The following is a 20,465-nucleotide window of genomic DNA, read 5'->3' on the forward strand; positions in this document are numbered from 1 at the left end:
ATTAGAATTCCCACATCCGGAAGCGTTTCTTATAAAGTTTCCCTCTTTTCCTCCATGATCCGTGGGCAACGCGGCCGCGCTTACGGTCTCTACGCGATATCATACATACATACATGTACTATGTATTTCTTTTCATCTCTCCTCGAGGGAGACCTCTCGCCCACCTTCAACAGCCGATGCACCTGCGGATGTGCATTGTGCATATATCTCCGGTCAAATGCACCCAATCAGATTCACTGTTCGCTGCGCTGCAACTCGATGCAACTGCGCTTACTCGCTGATAATTATAATAGTCCAATCAATGAATTCTCATAAGGGGGTGTAGAGGGAAATGGAAGGAACACAATTTTTAACTTTGGGACTTTGTTTGGACTAGTTAGGAGGTAAACATACTAAAAGTCCTCACTCCTAGGGGGTGAGCAGGGTGCAGAGGGGCATATATTGGGTTGGCAAATAAGTTCGTTCGGTTTTTGTGATTTATTCCACTGTAAAAAACCGAACGAACTTATTTGCCAACAAAATAGAATGTCCCGTTCTCGGTTTTCCGCTTATATCTTGGAAACTATGCGTCCTAGCGATAAGACCATTCTATACAAAATTAAAGCTGACTAAATGTGCCACAAGATTGATTCGATTCAGTTTTTCGCTATCACGCATAGTTTCCGAGATATCCGCGCTCAAAGTTCACTAATTGTGAAAAAGTTTTTGCCTTATTTGACTAGCTAGCTCTTCAGCACAATTAGTGAACTTTGAGCGCGGATATCTCGGAAACTATGCGAGATAGCGAAAAACTGAATCGAATCAATCTTGTGACACATTTTGTCTGTTTTAATTTTGTACAGAATGGTCTTATCGCTAGGACGCATAGTTTCCGAGATATAAACGGAGAACCGAAAAAGGAGACCTTCTACGAGTAGGGACTTTTAGTATGTTTACCTCCTAACTAGTGCAAACAAAGACCCAAAGTTGAAAATTGTGTTCCTTCCATTTCCCTCTACAACTTTTCGTTGACTGGTCTATAAGCAATTATGATAAATTTTAGCGACAATCTCATTCGAGGATACGTTCGCACAACGTCCGAGAGCCTACAGTATTTAGGCCCCGAAGTTTTAAGCGCTCGTTAGTACACTCTAAGTGGAGTCATTTCGAAGGGCAATTAACGCTAATCGATCCATAGATCCAGATTATTTAAAGGATCGACGCTAGACGGGAGAGTACTAGCTTGTAGCGGAACGGTTGGGATCCGTTTCAAGGCCCCCGTATGCGGGCTGACTTTGTTACATTGAATGTTAATTAATGAGAATCCTATCGACGCTGGCTGTTCGTGTTTCGGTGGAAAATCAGAATATAGAAAGCAGAGAGGAGGGGAGAGAGAAGAATCGAAGCTAGTGTACGATGGGAACGATGTACACAGGTACAATATGTAGTAGTATACATTGTATACTGTATGGTGTCTGTGAAGCAGAGGCGGGGAGCTTGTCTTTTGTCAGCAGCATTCCGAGTTCAATGTTCTCGGATGCGCTATCTCCCGCGTCGCGCGTCGCCGCCATATTTTCCGGAAAATCGCGCAAGAAATTCCCTTTGTTGTTAGAATGCCTCCAATATGTTGATAACAATTTCACAATAAAAATCATTAGAAGCAAAAAAAGTATGATATTATACGTAGAACAGCGTTTGTACGCGATATAAACGAAATTTTCCGGAGAAATCATTCACCGAAACGTTCAAGAAGTACATATTATAAAATCTTCGGATTGGTTTGTGTGCTGTAGCGGACACAGTCGGTTTCGTAGCGAACCATGTATGTAACTGAAATGCTCGCGCTGCGGATCGAGCGGAGTGTGGCCGTTCGCAGGGGTAAGGAAAGTGAGCGGAAGACAGGTGAGCGCAGGTGAGGATGTAGGAATCGACTCGCCCGCGGGTAGATCACTTGACTTTCATTGCGAGTGGATGAGGGCCTTGTATGGGCGGGCAGCGGGGCTCTCCTCCTGGAGCTCGCCGACCGTATGAATAAAAACTGAAGCGGAAGAATCGTTTCCTAGAATACTGATTCCAGTGAAATCGCCGGGAAAATGAAAAAAAAATTCTACCGTCTGTTTTGTAACTCATAACACGAGACGCAACTCTCCGCGGTTCGTGGCCGCAATTAGGGTTGCCTCGACCCGACAAGTTTCTACCTCGGAGTACTATACAGAGAACGAGGGCTGTAGAGTAACCCTTGGGTCGGTGTTGTTCTTTCATGGATGATTCAAGGTTCATTTTAGTCGTGAAGGTATCGAGGTTTGTATTGAATTTTATTTAAAAGCTTTGTGACCCATATCAGGCTAATCTCCCATTAGCACCCTTATAATCCTGTCACGTGTTAGTACATAGTACTAAATCAATTAGGGTAAGGGTTTTTGTATCCGAGAATTCGAAAAACAATTTCTTTACGAAACTAATAATAATACAATATTTACCTCCAGCTTTTTTGTTCGCAATTAAACCGAAACAAGTACTTTTCGCGAATGGAAGATCGAAAACGGAAATATTCAGAAAAGAATGCAGCTCGGGTAAACAGCGATTAATAAACCCGACTCACTTTCTCCCGTGTTACCGTCTATCGAGTGTAATTTTTCGTTGCGGTATCTGTTAGAATACTAAGCACTGTTACGCGGAGCGGGTTCATTTTCCACCGGAAAATCGGCTAATTAGAAGAAGAAGCGTACGCACAGAGGAAAGAATTGAAATCTAGACGGGGTATTCGTTGCTCGGCGAATACCGCGTATAATGAGCTCGTATAAATTCCAACATCGTCGAGACAGGCAGCCGAGGAAATATGATCGATAAGAGATTTAGCGAGGAGAAGCTCGCCGCGAAATTTGCATCGTCCGCGTATAAATCATAATGACGCAAAATCCTCGGCCGGAATAGCGAAGAGGTTCGAGCAGTGGCCGGCCGCGATGGTCTGTGTACGAGTAACCGAACGAGGTTTTTCCCGATAAAATCAGCTCGTTAGAATGAATAATCGAGCTTTCCAGCCGAAATGTCGGAGAACGCGAGTCGAGGAGCTGCTCTAATGATCTCGGTGAAAGCGAGGCGGTACTTTGCGCGCTCGCCATTAACAGATTTTCCTAATATCGTGAGCACGATTAGCTCTAGCTGACGTCGCGTCGCGTCGTTAGCGATGGTTCTGCGAACTCGGAAAATCTCTGCAACTTCTCTACCAATTTTACGCGTTTATCTGTTATTTAATGGAATTGTTACCAACATATCGGTGGCATTTTAAATGATGAAGAGGAGGCTGAGATTAAAATGAGCCTGAAAATGAAATTATTCGCAGCATATTTGCTTGTTTAATCCACGATTTTATAGTTATCCTCCAGTATCTATATTCTATTTCTGAAACGATCAAATATTTTGTTATATTCCGCCGATCAGTTCGGATATAATCCGCTATACGATTCTCTCCGCATTAATTCTTCGCTTGTCAAATGTAGCTGTGCGGTTGACCAAATTCATAGGGATGCGCAGAAGAAAACAAAGACCGCACTCGACGAGAGAAGGATGCAACATTTGAACGGTAAAGTACGCACCTCGTCAAAAGTGCGTACTGTCCATTATTTCTTACAGCAGTAAACATACAAAACAACTGTTTATATGTTTGTGTGAATACACTTGTGTCACTATTGTAGGATGTGAACGCGAAACTGTATGTTTGTGTGTTGCGTGACGTATGAATGTGTGTGTGTGTATGCGAGCGACAACAAACAGTAAGGTTGTCGCTCGGTGTCGCGAAGGAGTTGTCGCCGGCCGTTGCGGAGGCAAAAAACCCCCGCGCCGTGTAACCGACGACAATTCGAAAACCAAGAGGGCAGTCTGATGTAAAGAGTTGTGCAGAGCAGTCTAGGATGAAGAGTCGTACAGAGAGTAGTCGATTATATAGAGTATTAGAGGCGAGAGAATACCGTGTTGCGCGAATCGTAAAATTGTCAACGTTTCTTATTGTTAATCGTAATAAACTGTCCGTTCATTGTTCGTATTGTCAAGTTAATTTGTCTCGTCCGAAGTCAACGAAATTCCATCCGCGTTGACGACCAGATCCTACACTATACTTTTTAACTGAACTGTCGCAACGTGAATCGTTTGACAGGTGACGTATCGTTGTGAAGTTCCGGCTATTTACCACTGCGCAGCGGGGTCATTTCCCCTTGCGGGGGACATTCAGCCGCACAGCTAGATTTGACAAGCTGTATACATATATGTGAACGCGAGCAGTGCCGTATCTATCGAGAGGCCAGGAACCGCAAGACACCGCGAGACACCGCAGGAGAAACCCACCCCCAACAGGATCGTCTGTTAGGGTGGATCCCTCGGTAATTGCGGCGACCTTTCGTCGTGGAAAGGAAGCCGTTTGGGGGCCGAAAGCGACGTAGTCATCGAGTCGCAAAAGAGCGGTGGAAAGGAAGCAGGACGCGCGTAGGATGATCGTGGCCACCGGTTGTAGCATGGGGATGCACCGACATGACACGGGGAACGCTCGGGTGTTTGCTGGTGGTGCAGACTCAATCTAGAGAAGGAGAGGAACGGAGAGGGAATAGGAAAGAGAGAGAGGGAGAGTGCCAGAGAGAGAGAGAGAGAAGGACGATGCACCCCTTTCGCTTGTCCCCGGGGCTTCCCGTGGCTGCGGTTCCCGGAAATGGGTGGTTGCTTCGCCACGAAAGGAACACGCGCGAATACAACAGGGAGATAGCGTCGACAAAAAATTCGCTGAATATTGTTCTTCAAGGTCCGGTAACAATTTTTTGAAAGATGCGAAAGATCGATTTTTTTATGCAAAGCGATGCGTCGATCACACAGTACATAAATACTTCCGTCCAGAAGTGTTCACAGCATTTTATGAATGTGTGGGGTGATTGGACGATCTTCGGGAATATTTCGTGTCGACCAATGGGAAAGTTTAGGCGATAACGTGGCCACGTGGAAAATTCGGAAGCTATAGTGAAATACATATACATATGTATATGTATGTATAATGTATACGTAGGAGCGGTTAGAGGTTTAGGTGGCGAGCAAACTAGCTGGCATGATATCGCCCCGAGGCGTGGACACGAATTGTGTGTCGGGCAGGTTTCGTGCGTTTAAAATGCGGAGAGATACGGCGTTCGATTGTGTACGTAATAATTGGTACAAAATTGCATAAAGCTACGAGCGATCTTATCGGAGGCGTTGATCTTAAACGGTCCGTTTTATTCCGCGCGGTACGTTTCACTTAATCCATTATGCACCGTGAAATTTATCGATGGCAACGCCTCGAACACCGTCGTCGTTCGCGATGTCTTTGCCATTTTGTTGTTCGACGCCGCGCCGCGCCGCCACAGTGGGCCGGAAACCGATCTTTTTGGACAAAAATCTGCCGACAACTCAGTTTTTCATCGATTCAATTGGAATTTTTTTTTAAATGTTCGTGAAGGACTATACTCTTTGATGACGTGCTGCGCGAAAATCATTAACTGTCACAATCAAGAATCCTTATCTACAAAGCCCAATAACTCCGATACTTCGTCCGCCCATACCATAAATTTGCATGTCCCAGCTGAGTTGCCGACACTTCTTAACCCTAAACCCTAAACCGCAAAATTTTAAATTGTAAATCTGGCCCTGAGAATTACCAATTGAATGGAACTACATTTGGCACTTATGAGACCCACCATTAATGTATTGATCCAACAGCAGCGTTTTCGCTTCTTGAGAGAGAACTTCCTTGTGCTTGTCATCCTTTATTCTTAAAGATGTGGATCGGATGATAATAACATATGCCACGTAATATCTATATTTGTCTTTTTTTCAGGTAATTACATGTGACAAGAAAGCTGATTCTGTGAAATTCAACGAATATTGTTCGGAGACGGTAACTTTGTCTCTACTTTCCCGTCGTTCGTCTATTTTACAATATTCTTCCGCAATAACGAGAATGTATCTATTGAGATTTTCAGCCATTTTCAAATGAACCCGAAGAAATAAATTTCCCGCAGTGTACGGGCAAAATGGTCGATCTAATTACGCGGCAGTTGCGAAAGAAATCATAAGGGGTTAATTCCATTTAACCCCATCCTCGTCCGATTTCCTACGGAAGCGTATCTCCATCGGGGGTTGGCGGTGGTGGGTGCGTGCTTGCGTGGGTGGAGAGAGCCGGAAAGCCGGCAGCGGACGAGAGAGAACGAGATATGGAGGGGTTGGCGGCCCTCGTCGTTAACAGCCTGAAGAAGGTGGAGAAGGTGGAGAGCGAGTCGGCGTCGCTGGATGGTGGATGGAGGAGCAGAAAAGTAGGAGACTACACTCCTCGTCAAAAAGATAGCCGAGGTGTGCTATCTTCAATTTCTCAATGACGCATGTAAAGTTTTACGTTTGTGACGTATAATATCAAAACATTATGAGTTCAGAATATGCGGTTCATTGAAAATAATTAAAAATATTATAAGGTTTAGTGTGTAACAAAAAAAATTGTTTTATTTTAAGAAAGAAATCATAGAACACGTACAATAACAAAATAATAATGAACATAAATTTTAACTAACAATAACTACTTATCAAACATATATACTTATTTCATATCCCCCTTTATTTTCTATTTCTTCTATTGTACGAGATTTGATATCAATTTATATAGTTTTTCAATATAATTTTGACTTAACGTATCCAATTCGCGTGCGATTGCATTTTTTAATTCTTGTACGTGTTGATACTGCTTTCCAACAAGTTCTGTTCAGCAATTTTCAATAATATTAAGGTCCGGAGAGCGTGCAGGCCACGGCGAAACAGATATATTATTTTCATTAGAATACGATTGGACCAATCTTGATGTGTGTACAGATGCATTGTCTTGTTGAAAGATGTAATCAGGTCCAGAAATGTGTTTTGCATGATTATTTATTTGTTCTTTGATTAAATTTATGTATTGGACACAATTCATTCTCCCATTCATGAACTTGATACCATTTGTTGTCGAATTGCTGACATTGTCTCTTTTCTTATGTCATGAAAATAATATTGGAACCCATCAGGACCATCCAGGTTAAATTTTTTTCCGTCCGAAAATAGTGCCCTTCTCCATTTCTTTTTCCAATCCACTTTTTCTTTTGCAAAGCGTAAACGTTCCGCTTTGTGTTTCGTTGTTAACGAAGGTTTCTTGTTAAAATTTAGCCTCTTAATATTTTTGCAGGATAGTAGAACTCGACGAACACTTGAAACACTGGCACCAACATTAGATTTCTACATGCAAAATTGCTCGCTTATCACAATCGGTTAACGATGATGACCGACCAATACTTTTCTTCTTGCCATGATCTTCAACATTTTTTAAGAAATTGTGTATTACTTTACGACTTCTTTTTATTACTTTCGATATTTTCGCTACTGATAACTGTTGCTGTTTTAGTCCAAGAATTTGTTGGTGCGAATCGACAGTTGGTGCGCTGGGCCGACCTGTGCTAACTCGCGTCTAGGTCGCGCTCTGATTGGTCCTTGTTTTTCGTTAATAACTTCTAAACAAAGCCGCGGATAACATTTTTGCACAGGAAAATGTCGTTTCAAATGGTCTCAGGAACCTTCCATTCCCGGGATGTGCAGGAATTTTGGGACACCCTGTATAATATTGTACTGTAATCTTTACTCGTTGATAGATCATGAAATACTGAGCAATTTCTAAACATATTCACAGAGTGTGCTATCATTTGGACCTTTGTATGGAACAGTTTTTCTTTGTCGTGTACAAACATCTACGACATTGTGACTTATTTCCGGCAAGCCGCATATTCTGAGCTCATAACGTTTTGATATTATATGTTACAGATGAAAAATTCTACACGCGTCATTGAGAAATTAAAGATAGCACACCTGGGCTATCTTTTTGACAAGGAGTGTAGTAGGAGGCTGAAGAGGAGGAAGAGGAGGAAGAGGAGGAAGAGGAGCAGAGCTAGAAGGAGGAGAGAAGAGGAAGGGAACAGAGTGGCGTTGGTGTCCTGGGTGCTGCTGCTGCTGGATGTCGAGGTGGGCGCGAGGGGTGGTTCGGTGGGGGAGGGGGAGGAGGAGGTACGCGAAGGGTGGGACAGGTGGAGAGAGCAACTCTCCACCGCACCGGTGACGTTCCAGCTCTAGGCGCGTATTGACCGGTTGCCGTAGCCTAGCAACCGTTTGTAGCCAACACACCTATAAAACCTTGGAGATCTGACTTTAGCCGCCCGTCCGTCCGTCCGTCCGTCCGTCCACCCACGCCCGTGTTGCCCACCTCTCTCTTTCCCCCTATCCCCTTGAATCAGATTCCCCGGGTTCGTGGAAGAAGCGCTTTGATCATTAAGGCTTCCTCGCAACTTCTCGCATTCGTACCTCGGGCCACGTCACGTCACGAATTGGTTCCTCTCGCTCCCCGTACCGCAACCCCCATCGCCTCTCTCTCTCTCTCTCTCTCTCTCTCTCTCTCTCTCTGTCTGTCTGTCTGTCTCTACGACCCTCTCTAACTCTGTCTGACTCTCTCCGGCGCCCCTTCGAGGGCACAGGACGGTTATTATGGCCACGGAATCGACGATTGTCGCGTCTCAACGCTTGGGACGACCTGGGGAGCTTCGTGAGGATCTTCTTGTGTTTGGATTTGAGAGGGTGGTTTATAAGGTACATTGGTCCTGATGCGCGGCGAGGGCCCTGATGCGACGAGCTAGGCTACGTTAAGAAGCTAATAGTATCTGTGTTAGGGGATGTGCGATTTTTACAGGCTTAGGACGGAGACACCCTCGATTATCGAATAATCCCCGCAATCTGAAATTCTATCTGGAACGTATGAAAATGACGGGCTCCGCGACTCCGGCGGTAATGCCAGCTGAACCAGGGCGAGCCAGGTGTAAAAATCATGGAAATCTAAAGCAAAGGAACATGTTATCGATCGACTGGCGGGACCAGCGGACATCGGAGCGGACAAGAAAGGTGGAGAGAGCATTAAAATCTAGGTTAGAGGCCCGTGGAACCTCCAGGGCTCGTCTGTGGGATCGACGCACGATCCAACCCCCTTTCGGAATCACACACAGCGCAGCGCAGCGCGCGGTCTGCACGGTAGCGGACCGGTTGTTAGATGAGTAATAAATTGGTCAATCGAGGGTGTGGTTACGGCTGGAACTAGCCCAGGTTGCCAGGCTACGAAAACCACCTACCAACTCGGATCCCAGCGGCAACAACCAAGCGAAAGCTTGGCAGCCCCCAAGTTGTCTGACTCGCTCCCTTCGAGCCAAGACCAACCTGCGCCAATAATCTTCCCCCTTTCCACGAATATTATACACGCTCGGAGAGATTCCTGGAAAACCTCGCCGCAGTCCACTTTTTCAGCTTTTTCTGTCCAGGGACAGTTAGCCGAGGGTGAGTACCGAGCGAAGTTCGAACGAAACCATGGACGTTACACACAATTCGAGGATTAAGTTATATTCGTATCCAACGACTTGAATTTACAGAATAAGAAAACTCACTTGTAAAAGATCGAGATCTCGCTAGAAAGGTAGCAGATAAACCGGGGAATAATCGCTGGTTCCAAAACGGTTTGTTGGGAAGCGGAATATTGAGGGGGCAGACGGCGCGGCGTTTAATCGGTATCTGCGTCCCGTTCCCCGGGCAGAGCGGAGGGCTTACGTGTAGCTTAGCCTGGGGCAGGTGTGGGTGTACACCGTTTGTAGGTATAGGCGAGCATTATCTATACGACATCCAGTATGGTCCTCCTCTAGCTGGGAGTAAAATCAACGAGCCAGCCAGCCAGCCAGCCAGCCAGCCAGCTAGGTAGCCAGCCAGGTTGGCAACCGAGCCGAGCCGAGCCGAGCCGGCTAGCCTCGACGATCAATAACCGGGGACCTCGGTGGCTCCACGAGCTGTCTTCCGTGGAGTACACACCTTTCGTGGAAATTGCGTTAACGCGCTAGGCCAGGCTCTGAGAAATCTTTGCGGAACGGCCGCGAGCCGCTAATGCCGCCATTGTTCCGCCGTGAACCGGGAGATGAACACGGGAATCGAGGTTAGGATCGTTGGCAGGCGGGGGAGGAACGGAGGCGGGCAGCAATTGGCATTTTGCGTAACAGGCGCCCGCCAGATTCCTCCGCAGAACCTTATTGAAGGAGAAACGCCGAGGAACTTATTGCGCAACCGTCTCCTATATGGCTGGTCGGTTTTTTTACCCGTCAGCAGTGCTAGCTCGCGACGAGACGCTCGAACGCAGATTTCCCTGCGGCTGGTAACGTTCCGTAGGCATCTTCGCTCGGAGAATTCACGAGGTTGCTACCCGTCTTCAGGCATCTTTGCTTCGCCGACAGAACATCCACGTTGGGAGCCATCTTTGGATGAAGTTGTAGCCTAGGTGGCCATCTTTCTTGGGGATTTGCGAATTTTATGCGTTCATGTGAAAAATGAATAGTTGCAATAGAAAACTGTCGGGTTAATGGAAAAATCTAACAATATTGTTCTATCATTTTCATTTTTATTTCATTTTTATTTCACATTGTCATGCTTCTGTTCCTTGCAATCAACTCAGACAGTTTTTATTTTGCTAAAGATACTTCGGACGCTGGAAGTTTGGATAATGGAAGCCCTGTAGCTGGAAAATTATGAATTTTCCGCGGTCTGACGATGATGTAAAGCACCGGTGGTCGCGCAGAATATTACAGAAAGTTACGGAGAGCGACAGACAGACAGACGCAGCCAGGAAATTACGTTCTCGTGACAATGGTGACCAGTTGGGAACAGTTTCTCAGTTCTCTCGTCTCGTGGAAGACAACACACGCACACGTAATCGTTCCTTTCGAGATGGCTCGGCTTACCGCACAAGCTCCCGGCTCCCGGCGGTGGAGACGATGATTTTCATTAATGACCGGCGCGGTGCGGCGCGGCGCACTGGCGATTTTATTGTTAGTCATCGGAAAGCGACAAAGCGGCTCGCTCTCGGAGGAACAGTAGCTGCCGATGATCTTGGGCGCAGCAACGCGGAACGGGCCACATAGTCCCGCGCATTGTTCTGCCCGTTGAATAAACACCAACACCGGCGACCCACGCTCTTGAAAGATACTACACCAGTTCCCACGATCCGCTGACACACGCGAATATCAAGGTGTGCGGCCGGACGGCTACGTGCGATTATGCATCTCGCATGACGCCGCCGCCGAGGACTCAAAATCACTATCCTCCCGACCACATTTTTTTTCCGTGCGATTCTGCGAGCTGTGTCATCTCGTGCTGATTGTCGCGTCGCGTCGCCTTGTGTCGCATGATTCTCTTTTGCTACCGCTGACCTATTATTTTACACTCTGAATCGGTCGTTTTCTTCGCATCTGAATCAGGCTCGATGTAATTTAACGTCGAAACGCTCGAATTTCGTCGGATATTCGTGGAAACTGGCACAGAAGGACGCGCGCCTTCGCAAAATCGTAAAAAGCCGCGGCGACACGGAGTCTCCCGCGTTTCGTTCGAACGGCCGCGGCCGCCGCGACTCATTAGCGACATTCCACGTTGTTGTCTGACTCATCGGTAATACCTCGGAGCCATACAACTCTGCATACCGGAGGACAGAAGCTCGTATTGTGATTTCGATCTCACGAAGTCGATAGTCGGTGCTCTGCGGCTCCTGGAATTGAAAACTGCGACGCATTTCAGCGAACGGCACGGCGCTCCGGTTCCCTTCCTCGTTCCAGTTTCCAGTTCCTAAATCTTCAACGTCCACAGGCACAATCAAGTCTTTGTCTCGTTACGTTTAACCATTTGCAGTCGGAGCTACTTTCATTTGAAAATAAAAACATTTCTTCTGACTTATAATAATTCTTAGAGTGTTTTCTTAAATGACGATCAACGGGAAATCAGTGGCTCGGTTACGCCGTTTAGCGAGCGCGTTATGTTCGCAGGTAGCTACGAAATTGTACATACTTTCGCTAAACGGAACCGGTCTTGTTGCTCGAGATTCGCATCGACACGGCACGACACGCGTCCAACATTATTTATACCGTCCGCGCGGCCGCGTGAAACGGTAAACCGCGATCGACGAAGGAGTTGGCTTGCACCAGATAAGATCGTTTGTCTCCGTCGCGTCGTATCGGCGAACGGGACAAATCGCTCGCGAATTTCTGCTATTTTAGCCTGCAGCGACATGGTGACGTCGTTGGGGAAGCTATCGAACGTGTTAAAATGTGAAAGAACCGGGACTTCACGAGCGAGGAATTATTCGAAGCGAGAGGAGCCGCTCGGTTGCGTCTCATTTTTCTTTTCTCTCTCGTTAGGGTCGCGTGTATAGGTGGCCACCCACACGCGAGCGCGACTCGTATCGAAAGGAGCGTGCACCTATCGCCGTGCAAACGTGTCCACGAGTGGTCGATAACGGGCAGAGACGCCGCAGACTGTAGGATGTTCATCGGACACCGTATATCCTGTTATTCGGCCTACTACGGAATACGGAACGGCGAATCGCGTTGCAAAAACGCACGCCAGAAGACCGTTTGGCTTGTGGATCCTAGCGATCGCGATAATAGATCATCTTATACGTAACTCCTATCTGCTCGTCCACCGTTTATTTCAACGAAATAGCGCTGCGGCAAAATTTTCAAACATGTTTCTCCAATTTTTGTGTGGAAAATTATTTTTGCTAGATTCACATATGCCATTTATCGATTGTCTGTCTCTCCGATATTGTATACATCCATTGTACATACAATAATCGACTCACCGTCCCTCGCTATCGATGAAAGTCGCCGTTTCACGGTACAGCAACGCAGCAGAAAGAACAAAGGAGCTGCTCTGCTCGCGACATAAATGCTCGTGGACCTTGCTTTCTTCTCTTCTTCAAATTTAGAGGCGTCCTCGAACCGTGACTAAGCGCTGCGCTGCGTAGAATCACCGGCATACCTGGAAACGAGAGTATCGCGGCTCGATCAGTTTACACAGTGATGTAAACAATTGCCTTTTTCAATTATGGAAGACAACAACCGCTGCTCTCGCTGCCTTGGCTCTTGGGCGCGCGAAACCGATGCTCCTTGCACCCAAAACTCGATCCAGGTTATTCGTTCGGTTTTTGTGATTTATTCCAATGTAAAAAACCGAACGAACTTATTTGCCAACCCAATAGTTGCAACTAGTTTCCATTTAATCAATCAGTCTGGTTAGTATTTATCAATACATACATAAAATTGCCAGGGCACCGGGAGCAACGCGTGGTTCTATCGAGAGCAACGAGGTCACGCCTACTCGATAAGCATCTCCCACCCATGACACTGTACCTTATACATAATAGGATAGGTTTACGTATCAATAATGTCGAGTACCTTAGAATTTACGTAATTTGTACAACCAGCAAATACTCTTACGGGTTGATTTTGCCACGGCGCACAGTGTCGCAAACCATGGACAAAAATCGAAAAAGTCACATCTTCATATCGATTCAAAACTATGTTCTTACTATGTTAAAATGTCCATATAATCATTTTTTGAAAACAAAAATTTTAAAAATGCAGTAGAAAATTAGTTGCAGGGAATCTTGTAAGCGAATATTAGGAAGATCAAATAGTACATCAATTCTTAGCGTAACTTGTTTACGTTGTGATATGAACAAAACACGTTTCTAGGAAATAATTTTTTTAGGAAATAATGGCTAAGGGTTGGCTAATTGTAATTCAACTTTAAAAATTTTGTAATACTTATATGCAACACAATAATTGACCTGAAATGAAACAATAAAATTTTATAGGTTTTCCTAATCTTTACCAGAGGATAACAAAAAAACGTATCCGAACGTATCGGTTATTTTGGTTGTGTCTATTCCTAAGATAGTATATTTTGATATTATATAAGTCTAATTTGCAACTTCCGGCAAACATCAGAGTTATTTAACAAAATATGTAGCAAGAACCGGTCAGCAGCCGAGTACGCGGATATCCTCTTGTAGATATATGAGATTTGACTACGGTTGTTGAATAAATAAAAGATTATTTATATTACATAAATTACAGATATGATTAAATAAATAAAAATTAATGTTCTAATAATCATAGATAATTATTTACAAAAAGGTAACAACCTCCGATCACGCTGATTTTTTAATATGTTGTCCAGGTCAGCACCCCGAATAATGTTGTAATGGTGTTACTCGTTGGTCATTGTTTATAAAAAAGTTATTAACAAAAAAAAATTAATCTACTTTTTATATATTTTAAAAACACATATATATATATTTTATAATTTATAATTTATATGAATAATTTATAATAAAATGAATAATTTAAGGGAAACAGTTGTTTTTTTTAATATCTATATTTTCTATTATACTTATATGTATTTATTTTTATCTATTATTTTGATGTATTTATCATTATCTATTATTTTTATTTATTTATTATTATCTATTGTACTTATATTTCTATTATACTTACATATTAATTATGCTACTTAAAAATTGTAAATATCACGTACTAGTAACGCGCAAGAAAATTAAATTTTGTTTATTAAAATCGTTTTTTATTGTTTAAATAAATGACTATATTTATAATAACATTATATTGAGATTGCTTCCAATATAAAGAAGAAAACCCATTTTGTTTCATGTCTCTATCATGAACAGAACAATTTTTGTCCAAAAAACAGGCATTTCGCGACACTGTGCGGCGCCACAGAATAATTTCAGATAATGTTTCAGCGAGAGCTCCGCTGACAAAGTGATTATCATCAACCAGCACACGTTCGCAGCGAGATATAGCAAATATTTGACTCACGGGACACCGTGCACAGTGTGCAATTCCATCCGACTCCGTGTCTCCGTATGGGCGCGTGCCGTCCCGAAACAGGGTTGTGGGAAGAGCACACAGGGGAACACGAGGATGCAACCTTGATCAGGATGTTCTATCACGCACCGGGATAGTCGGGAAACGTTTCTGCGCGTCGATCGACTAGGAAATTGCGTTTTTTCAACGCTCGACGAGGTGGTTTTTGAGGCAGGGGATATAGAAAGAGGGTCCCTGCAGAGAGGTTAAATGCCATACGCTGTTCAAATGTCAGGCCAGCATCCCTCTAATAGGCTGATACTGGCGCCGAGCCACCCTCGCGATCATGTTCACGTGTATAGTTCATCGAGTCACTTTCGTCACGGTTCGAGGAGTTATCTTTTGACGAACTAGGGGACCGTGAGACACGGCGACTAATTTCTACGCTCCTGAAAGGTCCTTCCTCGTTTCTTCGATGCTTGGACCATCATCTCTCCACGAAACTATCGCTGTCATATTCGTAACACTTTTCTGATTAAGACGATACCAAACACCACATCATTTCGACCATATTAACATCAAAATTAAAATACCGAAAAACGAATAGGAGCAATTTGAAGTAGTAGTACATAACCAGGCAGATCAGTGGTCCCAAACGTAACTGTTCGATCGAAGCATCACGGGAGCGGTTTCTCGGTCGCGTCGTCATCATCATCATCATCATCATCATCCGGCGTTGATCAGCAGTCTTCCCCGAGTCAGCTGTCTTCTGAGTAGCCACCTTCGATGACGATAATAAATATCCATTAATGCTGGTCTCGTGGCGAGAAGCAAAAGGGGGACTAGTTATCGCATCGCGAGCTGCTCTACACGGGCAGATGACTCGAGGAAGGTCCAGCTGCCTTCGATCAGTAGGTTATTGTCAGTCCCATCCGCCGACCAAAGATGCGGACGCATATGGGGAACAAGTTTGAAAAAAGAGCCGCTCGATGCCAGCCTCGGATCGTTGCGCAACCATCCTCCAGGGTTGCCGATTGTCTTTTCACCAAGGTCCTCCGAAAGCCTCCTAAATTCCCTCGACTCATACCTTTTCGTTACACGTTACTCCGTAGCACTATCAACGTTTGTTTTCTCACCTATTTTCAATCTTGAAATATTTTCTAATCATCTTTTCAGTGTTCAAGTATTTTATTAAAATTTCTTCAACGTTAGAATATTTCATTAAAATTGTTTCAATGTCAAAAAATTTAACAAAATCATTGATTAGAACAAGTTTTCAGGCACGAATCCCGACGATTAATTCGAGACCTCACCGCCAAGTCAACAGTCCCATTCTTTACCTCTCAATTAGCCGACCACCGAGACTCGAAGACTCTCGGACCAGATCACCGGATCATTTTTCATCGACTCACTGCCGGTGCGCGGCGTCAGGCTCGAGCCGATCCAAAAAGAGACACGCACAGCAGGTGACACACTTTCCCTTTTCTTCCCAAATATTTATCGCGCATATCAACTTCGCGTTTTATACTTTGTACTCCACCGGTAACATTAATATTCCAAGCGGAAACGCGATCAATCCACGCGGCAGATTACCGTCTTAATTAGCCGGTCGTATGTCGTGGATATAGTATCGCGATCGGCAACGTGCGATTTCCAGAGCAGTGGAACTCTTTGCCTGCTTCTACCGTGCGTACGTGTACCGTCTCGTTTTATTTTAATGACCGTCATTTCATTGGAACCAACCCTCTCGTATTCGAATAAAAATGTCCTCAATTTTTACAGAATAGTTCAGAAATGTTTAATAGATGTTCGATATACATTGCATTTTAATTCCGTGTATCCTCATAATTTATGATTTCATAACCAGTTTTTCTTTTCAGATGCTGTGTACAGTTTTTAATTCCTCTGTGATCATTTCAATTGCAAGTGTCTTGGAAACTTTATTATCACTTTTTTATGTCTGTATCTTGAAAATATACTCGGGTCTCTTGCTTTCGAATAAGTCGTACAATTTTTAGTACCTCCACAATTGCATCTTAATTTAATGCATCTTGAAATACGCTCGTGTCTTGCTTCCAAATATGGCATAAAATTTTTGATTCTTTTTTTTAGCGTCTCTTGAAAATTTTCACTTAGGCTTATACCAGCGGTTTCCAACCTTTATGCTACTATGGTTCCCTAAAAAAATTTATTTTTCCGCGCCTCCCTATCTTTTAATCGATATAATAATATAGACACGTTTTGTATAATAATAACTTTATTACAGACAAATACGGTTTTGCTATAACAATACAAACATGCATATTTATTTTTAAATTAATTACTAATTAAGCTACATCTAATGCATCAAAATTTAATGCGAGTGTTGTTGTTTCTTGGTACAAAGTTTATCAAATCTTGGGGGCTATGTGGAGAGTGCCACTTGTAACTCTTTTCCGACTATTAACCTGGTTCGATATTTGGTTTTCATTGCAGCCAGTGCCGAGAAGCTCGTTTCGCATAAATAAAACGTTACACATGCATTTCTTTGCAATATACAAAGATTCATACTCTTCACTAAGATTCACCCAAAATTGAATTATGGTTTCATTTTGAGACTTTTGTTTCAGTGAGCTGTCGCACGATAATTCTATCAATTTTTCCTTTTCGATGGTTGTCAGCTCAAATTCGTCTTCTTGATTGTCGATAAATGGATTCTGTATCCACAAAACCTTTGAGAAATCAAGGTCTTTGAAATAATTTGAAAAATGCAGCACTAAACCATCCAAGTGTTCGATAAAAAGATTTTTGCTCGCTTCAATATTGACTGTGTCCCAGAAATCTTTTGAAAGTGAAAACATTTCCAACTAATTCTTTTGTAAATTTGATTTCCATAACTCCAGCTTTTTAATGAAAGCTTTTACTTTGTCTTTTTGAACAAGGGGATGCATTTGTGACCCCTGCATTGATTTAATTAAACCGCTCAATTTTCCAAAAATTTCAACCAAATAGGCAAGTTTAACAATCAAATTATCGTTCATCCACAAATGTGCCTCTTCATGGTGGTTTTCTTCGAGAAAGGTTGCTATTTCTTCTTTGAGCTGAAACACCCTCTGAATCACTTTTGCACGAGATAGCCAGCGAACTTCGCAATAATACAGAAGTGAGGTATAATCAGCTCCCATATCAACACACAGCTTTGCAAACAGCCTAGCTCTCAAAGGACTGTTCTTAATGTAATTTATAATTTTTATAACTTCCGTAAAAATGTTGTTCAGTTCCTCGCTCATACGTTTTGACACTAAAGCTGCTCTGTGAAGCATACAGTGCGTCCAGATAGCATGTGGTGTTTTCTTTTTGACCAATGCTTGAAGACTTGCTTTGTGTCCGGACATTGAGTGAGCTGAAACTGAATCGAATCAATCTTGTGGCATATTTTGTCAGTTTTAATTTTGTATAAAATGGTCTCATCGCTAGGACGCATAGTTTCCGAGATATACGCGGAAAACCGAAAAAGGGGACCTTCTACGTGCCCCCCTGCACCCCGCTCACCTCCTAGGAGTGTGGACTTTTAGTATGTTTACCGCCTAACTAGTCCAAACAAAGACCTAAAGTTGAAAATTGTGTTCCTTCTATTTCCCTCTACAACTTTTCGTTGACTGGACTAATTACAAACCATTACAGTGGTCGAAATTTCTATAAAGTCACTGCGTTTTGTGCCCGTGCGAAATCAATACGGGCCGGTTTATGTACTTCTTTAAGGCCTGGTTTACGTTGTATTTTTATCGAGAAGAATTTAAAAGTTGTTGCACACGTCTTGTTGTTACTGGAAGCTCCAATTCAGCTCGAAATTGTGCCGCATTTTTCCTTTCCTTAGCTGCAGACCTCATTAATATTGAATGTTGTCTCTTCGACTATTTTTTATTACTACCTTTAAGATGATTTTTTCCGTAATTTTCAAGTAAACTGATATAATTATTAATCACAGTGTATGACCGATTAGTTTTTTTTAGGAATTTGCGCGAGTAGAGCAGCCCATATCTTTATAAGTATCGATTGATGCTTTTTCTTCACTTGTTAGTACTTTTCCTCTCGGCATTCTCAGACACGTGAATCAAATTATAACAAACAGGGGATTTCTGTGAGTTCTAAAACTAATACTTTTAGAATATTCGCAGTTTTTCGTAGTTCTCTGCTCAGAATACAGAGAAACACTAAGTGACTTTATAGAAACTTCGCACTTGTGTTCTGCACCACACAGGAAAAAATTGAAAAAAGAACGTAAATAGTAAACATAGCGGTCTAGAGTACGCAGTCCCTCTATCCGAGTGTCTACAAGGCACAAGACCAGATACGATAAATCAACAAAAATGGTGATATTTTTAAAATATCTATGAAAAAGAAGATGACTTTATAGAAATTTCGACTACTGTATAAAACAGATAAGAAATTGTCACTTGGTTCGAGCAGCTAGCAGTCTAGCCACCGAAACAAGTCCCCCCTCGGATTCGCGATAGAAATCGATTGGTTTATAAAAATGACAATTAGGGTAATTATTCGTGATGAACGAACGATCGGAACGTGAAACGGGGAAACTTGGCCGAGCAAACGATGGATGACGGAAGGAGTCTTTTTCCACCCTGTCGTCGAGCATCGATAGGTATCTGTTGGTTCCCTCCGACCGGACTCTCCTCGCGTTTCTTAAGGCAGCAGGTGACATCGGCGGAGTTAAAGGTGCCGGCACGAGACCCGCGATGCAGGTAGTGGTAGGAGGAAGGAGAGGAGAGCGAGCCGAGAGAAGAGCAGATGAGAGATGCGATCTTATCGGCTCGCCCGGTGCCGGATCGCTGGGTTCGCGCGGCAGAACACAGCCGCAGTCGGTTCGAAAGGTCAATCGGCGATCATTCCCGTAATACTTAATACATGTGCCGTGCAGATAATCCGGCGATACCGAGTTTCCTTCGGGCGGAGATCCTCCAGCTGATACCGATGCTAAATGACCGGGTGCTCCGGAAGGAAGCCTCGGGACATCTTTCTCTGCGCGGAGTGAGTTATTTTCGTCGGCTCCGGTGGACGCGTTAAGGGTGGCTCCAATTGTCTGCCGTTTCATTCACCTTGTTTGCCCATCTCCTCATTATCGGGATTATTCTCGGATCTAGAAACCGGTAGACGCCATCGGTAGATGCTGATTCGAGGACAAAAGGTATTTTTGTAATTTTATGCGAGATCAAAATGATCCGCGTTCATTGCATTGTTTTAGGGAGCGTTATAAAGGGGAGGGGCAGGCAGATTCCGGATTAAGGAGCGTGGCGGCGCGAAAGTAAGAGTGAAAAATTGACCGAAAATATCAGCGGACGTATCTGGGTTAAGGGAACGAGACGGGAGACGGGAGTCTGCACGCGTCGCGCCACACGCAGACCTTCGGGCGTACGGCGCGGCGCGGTGCACGGTGAGTCGGCTCTCCGTAGCGATAAAACGAGAAAGACAAGTAGAACCGGAGCGGACCGGACCGGGAGAGAAAAGGAGAGAGGAGAGAAGGCGAACAGAGAGGAAGAAATTTTATGCGAGGATCTTCATCCGGGCGATGTTGCTCATTGTTGGCTCAGCTCGGCAGCAGGTGCTACCCTTCATGCTCCGGGATGAATGCCGCGATATACACAACGGGAGCTGACTCTCTTACACATGCGCAAACACGGGTCCCGCATCTGCAAGATGGTCGCGATGTTATATGCGCACTCGCAGATGCAC

General features: G+C 44.1%; 1 protein-coding gene across 1 annotated transcript in view; it reads right to left on the reverse strand.

The window, feature by feature from the left end:
* LOC143211244 (uncharacterized) overlaps window positions 1-19,844 on the reverse strand; it is a 43,836-nt gene extending 23,992 nt beyond the window's left edge. The window contains exons 1-6 of the mRNA XM_076428731.1: window positions 19,832-19,844; window positions 19,290-19,754; window positions 17,676-18,126; window positions 15,609-15,825; window positions 15,286-15,519; window positions 12,713-12,857 (exon numbers count right to left, since the gene is read on the reverse strand). Coding sequence (XP_076284846.1) covers window positions 12,713-12,857; window positions 15,286-15,519; window positions 15,609-15,825; window positions 17,676-18,126; window positions 19,290-19,754; window positions 19,832-19,844 — 1,525 coding nt within the window. The remainder of the gene's footprint in view (window positions 1-12,712; window positions 12,858-15,285; window positions 15,520-15,608; window positions 15,826-17,675; window positions 18,127-19,289; window positions 19,755-19,831) is intronic.
* Window positions 19,845-20,465: the final 621 nt, after the last annotated feature.

The sequence above is a fragment of the Lasioglossum baleicum genome, chromosome 1 (genome assembly GCF_051020765.1).
Source record: "Lasioglossum baleicum chromosome 1, iyLasBale1, whole genome shotgun sequence".
In the NCBI taxonomy this organism is placed as follows: domain Eukaryota; kingdom Metazoa; phylum Arthropoda; class Insecta; order Hymenoptera; family Halictidae; genus Lasioglossum; species Lasioglossum baleicum.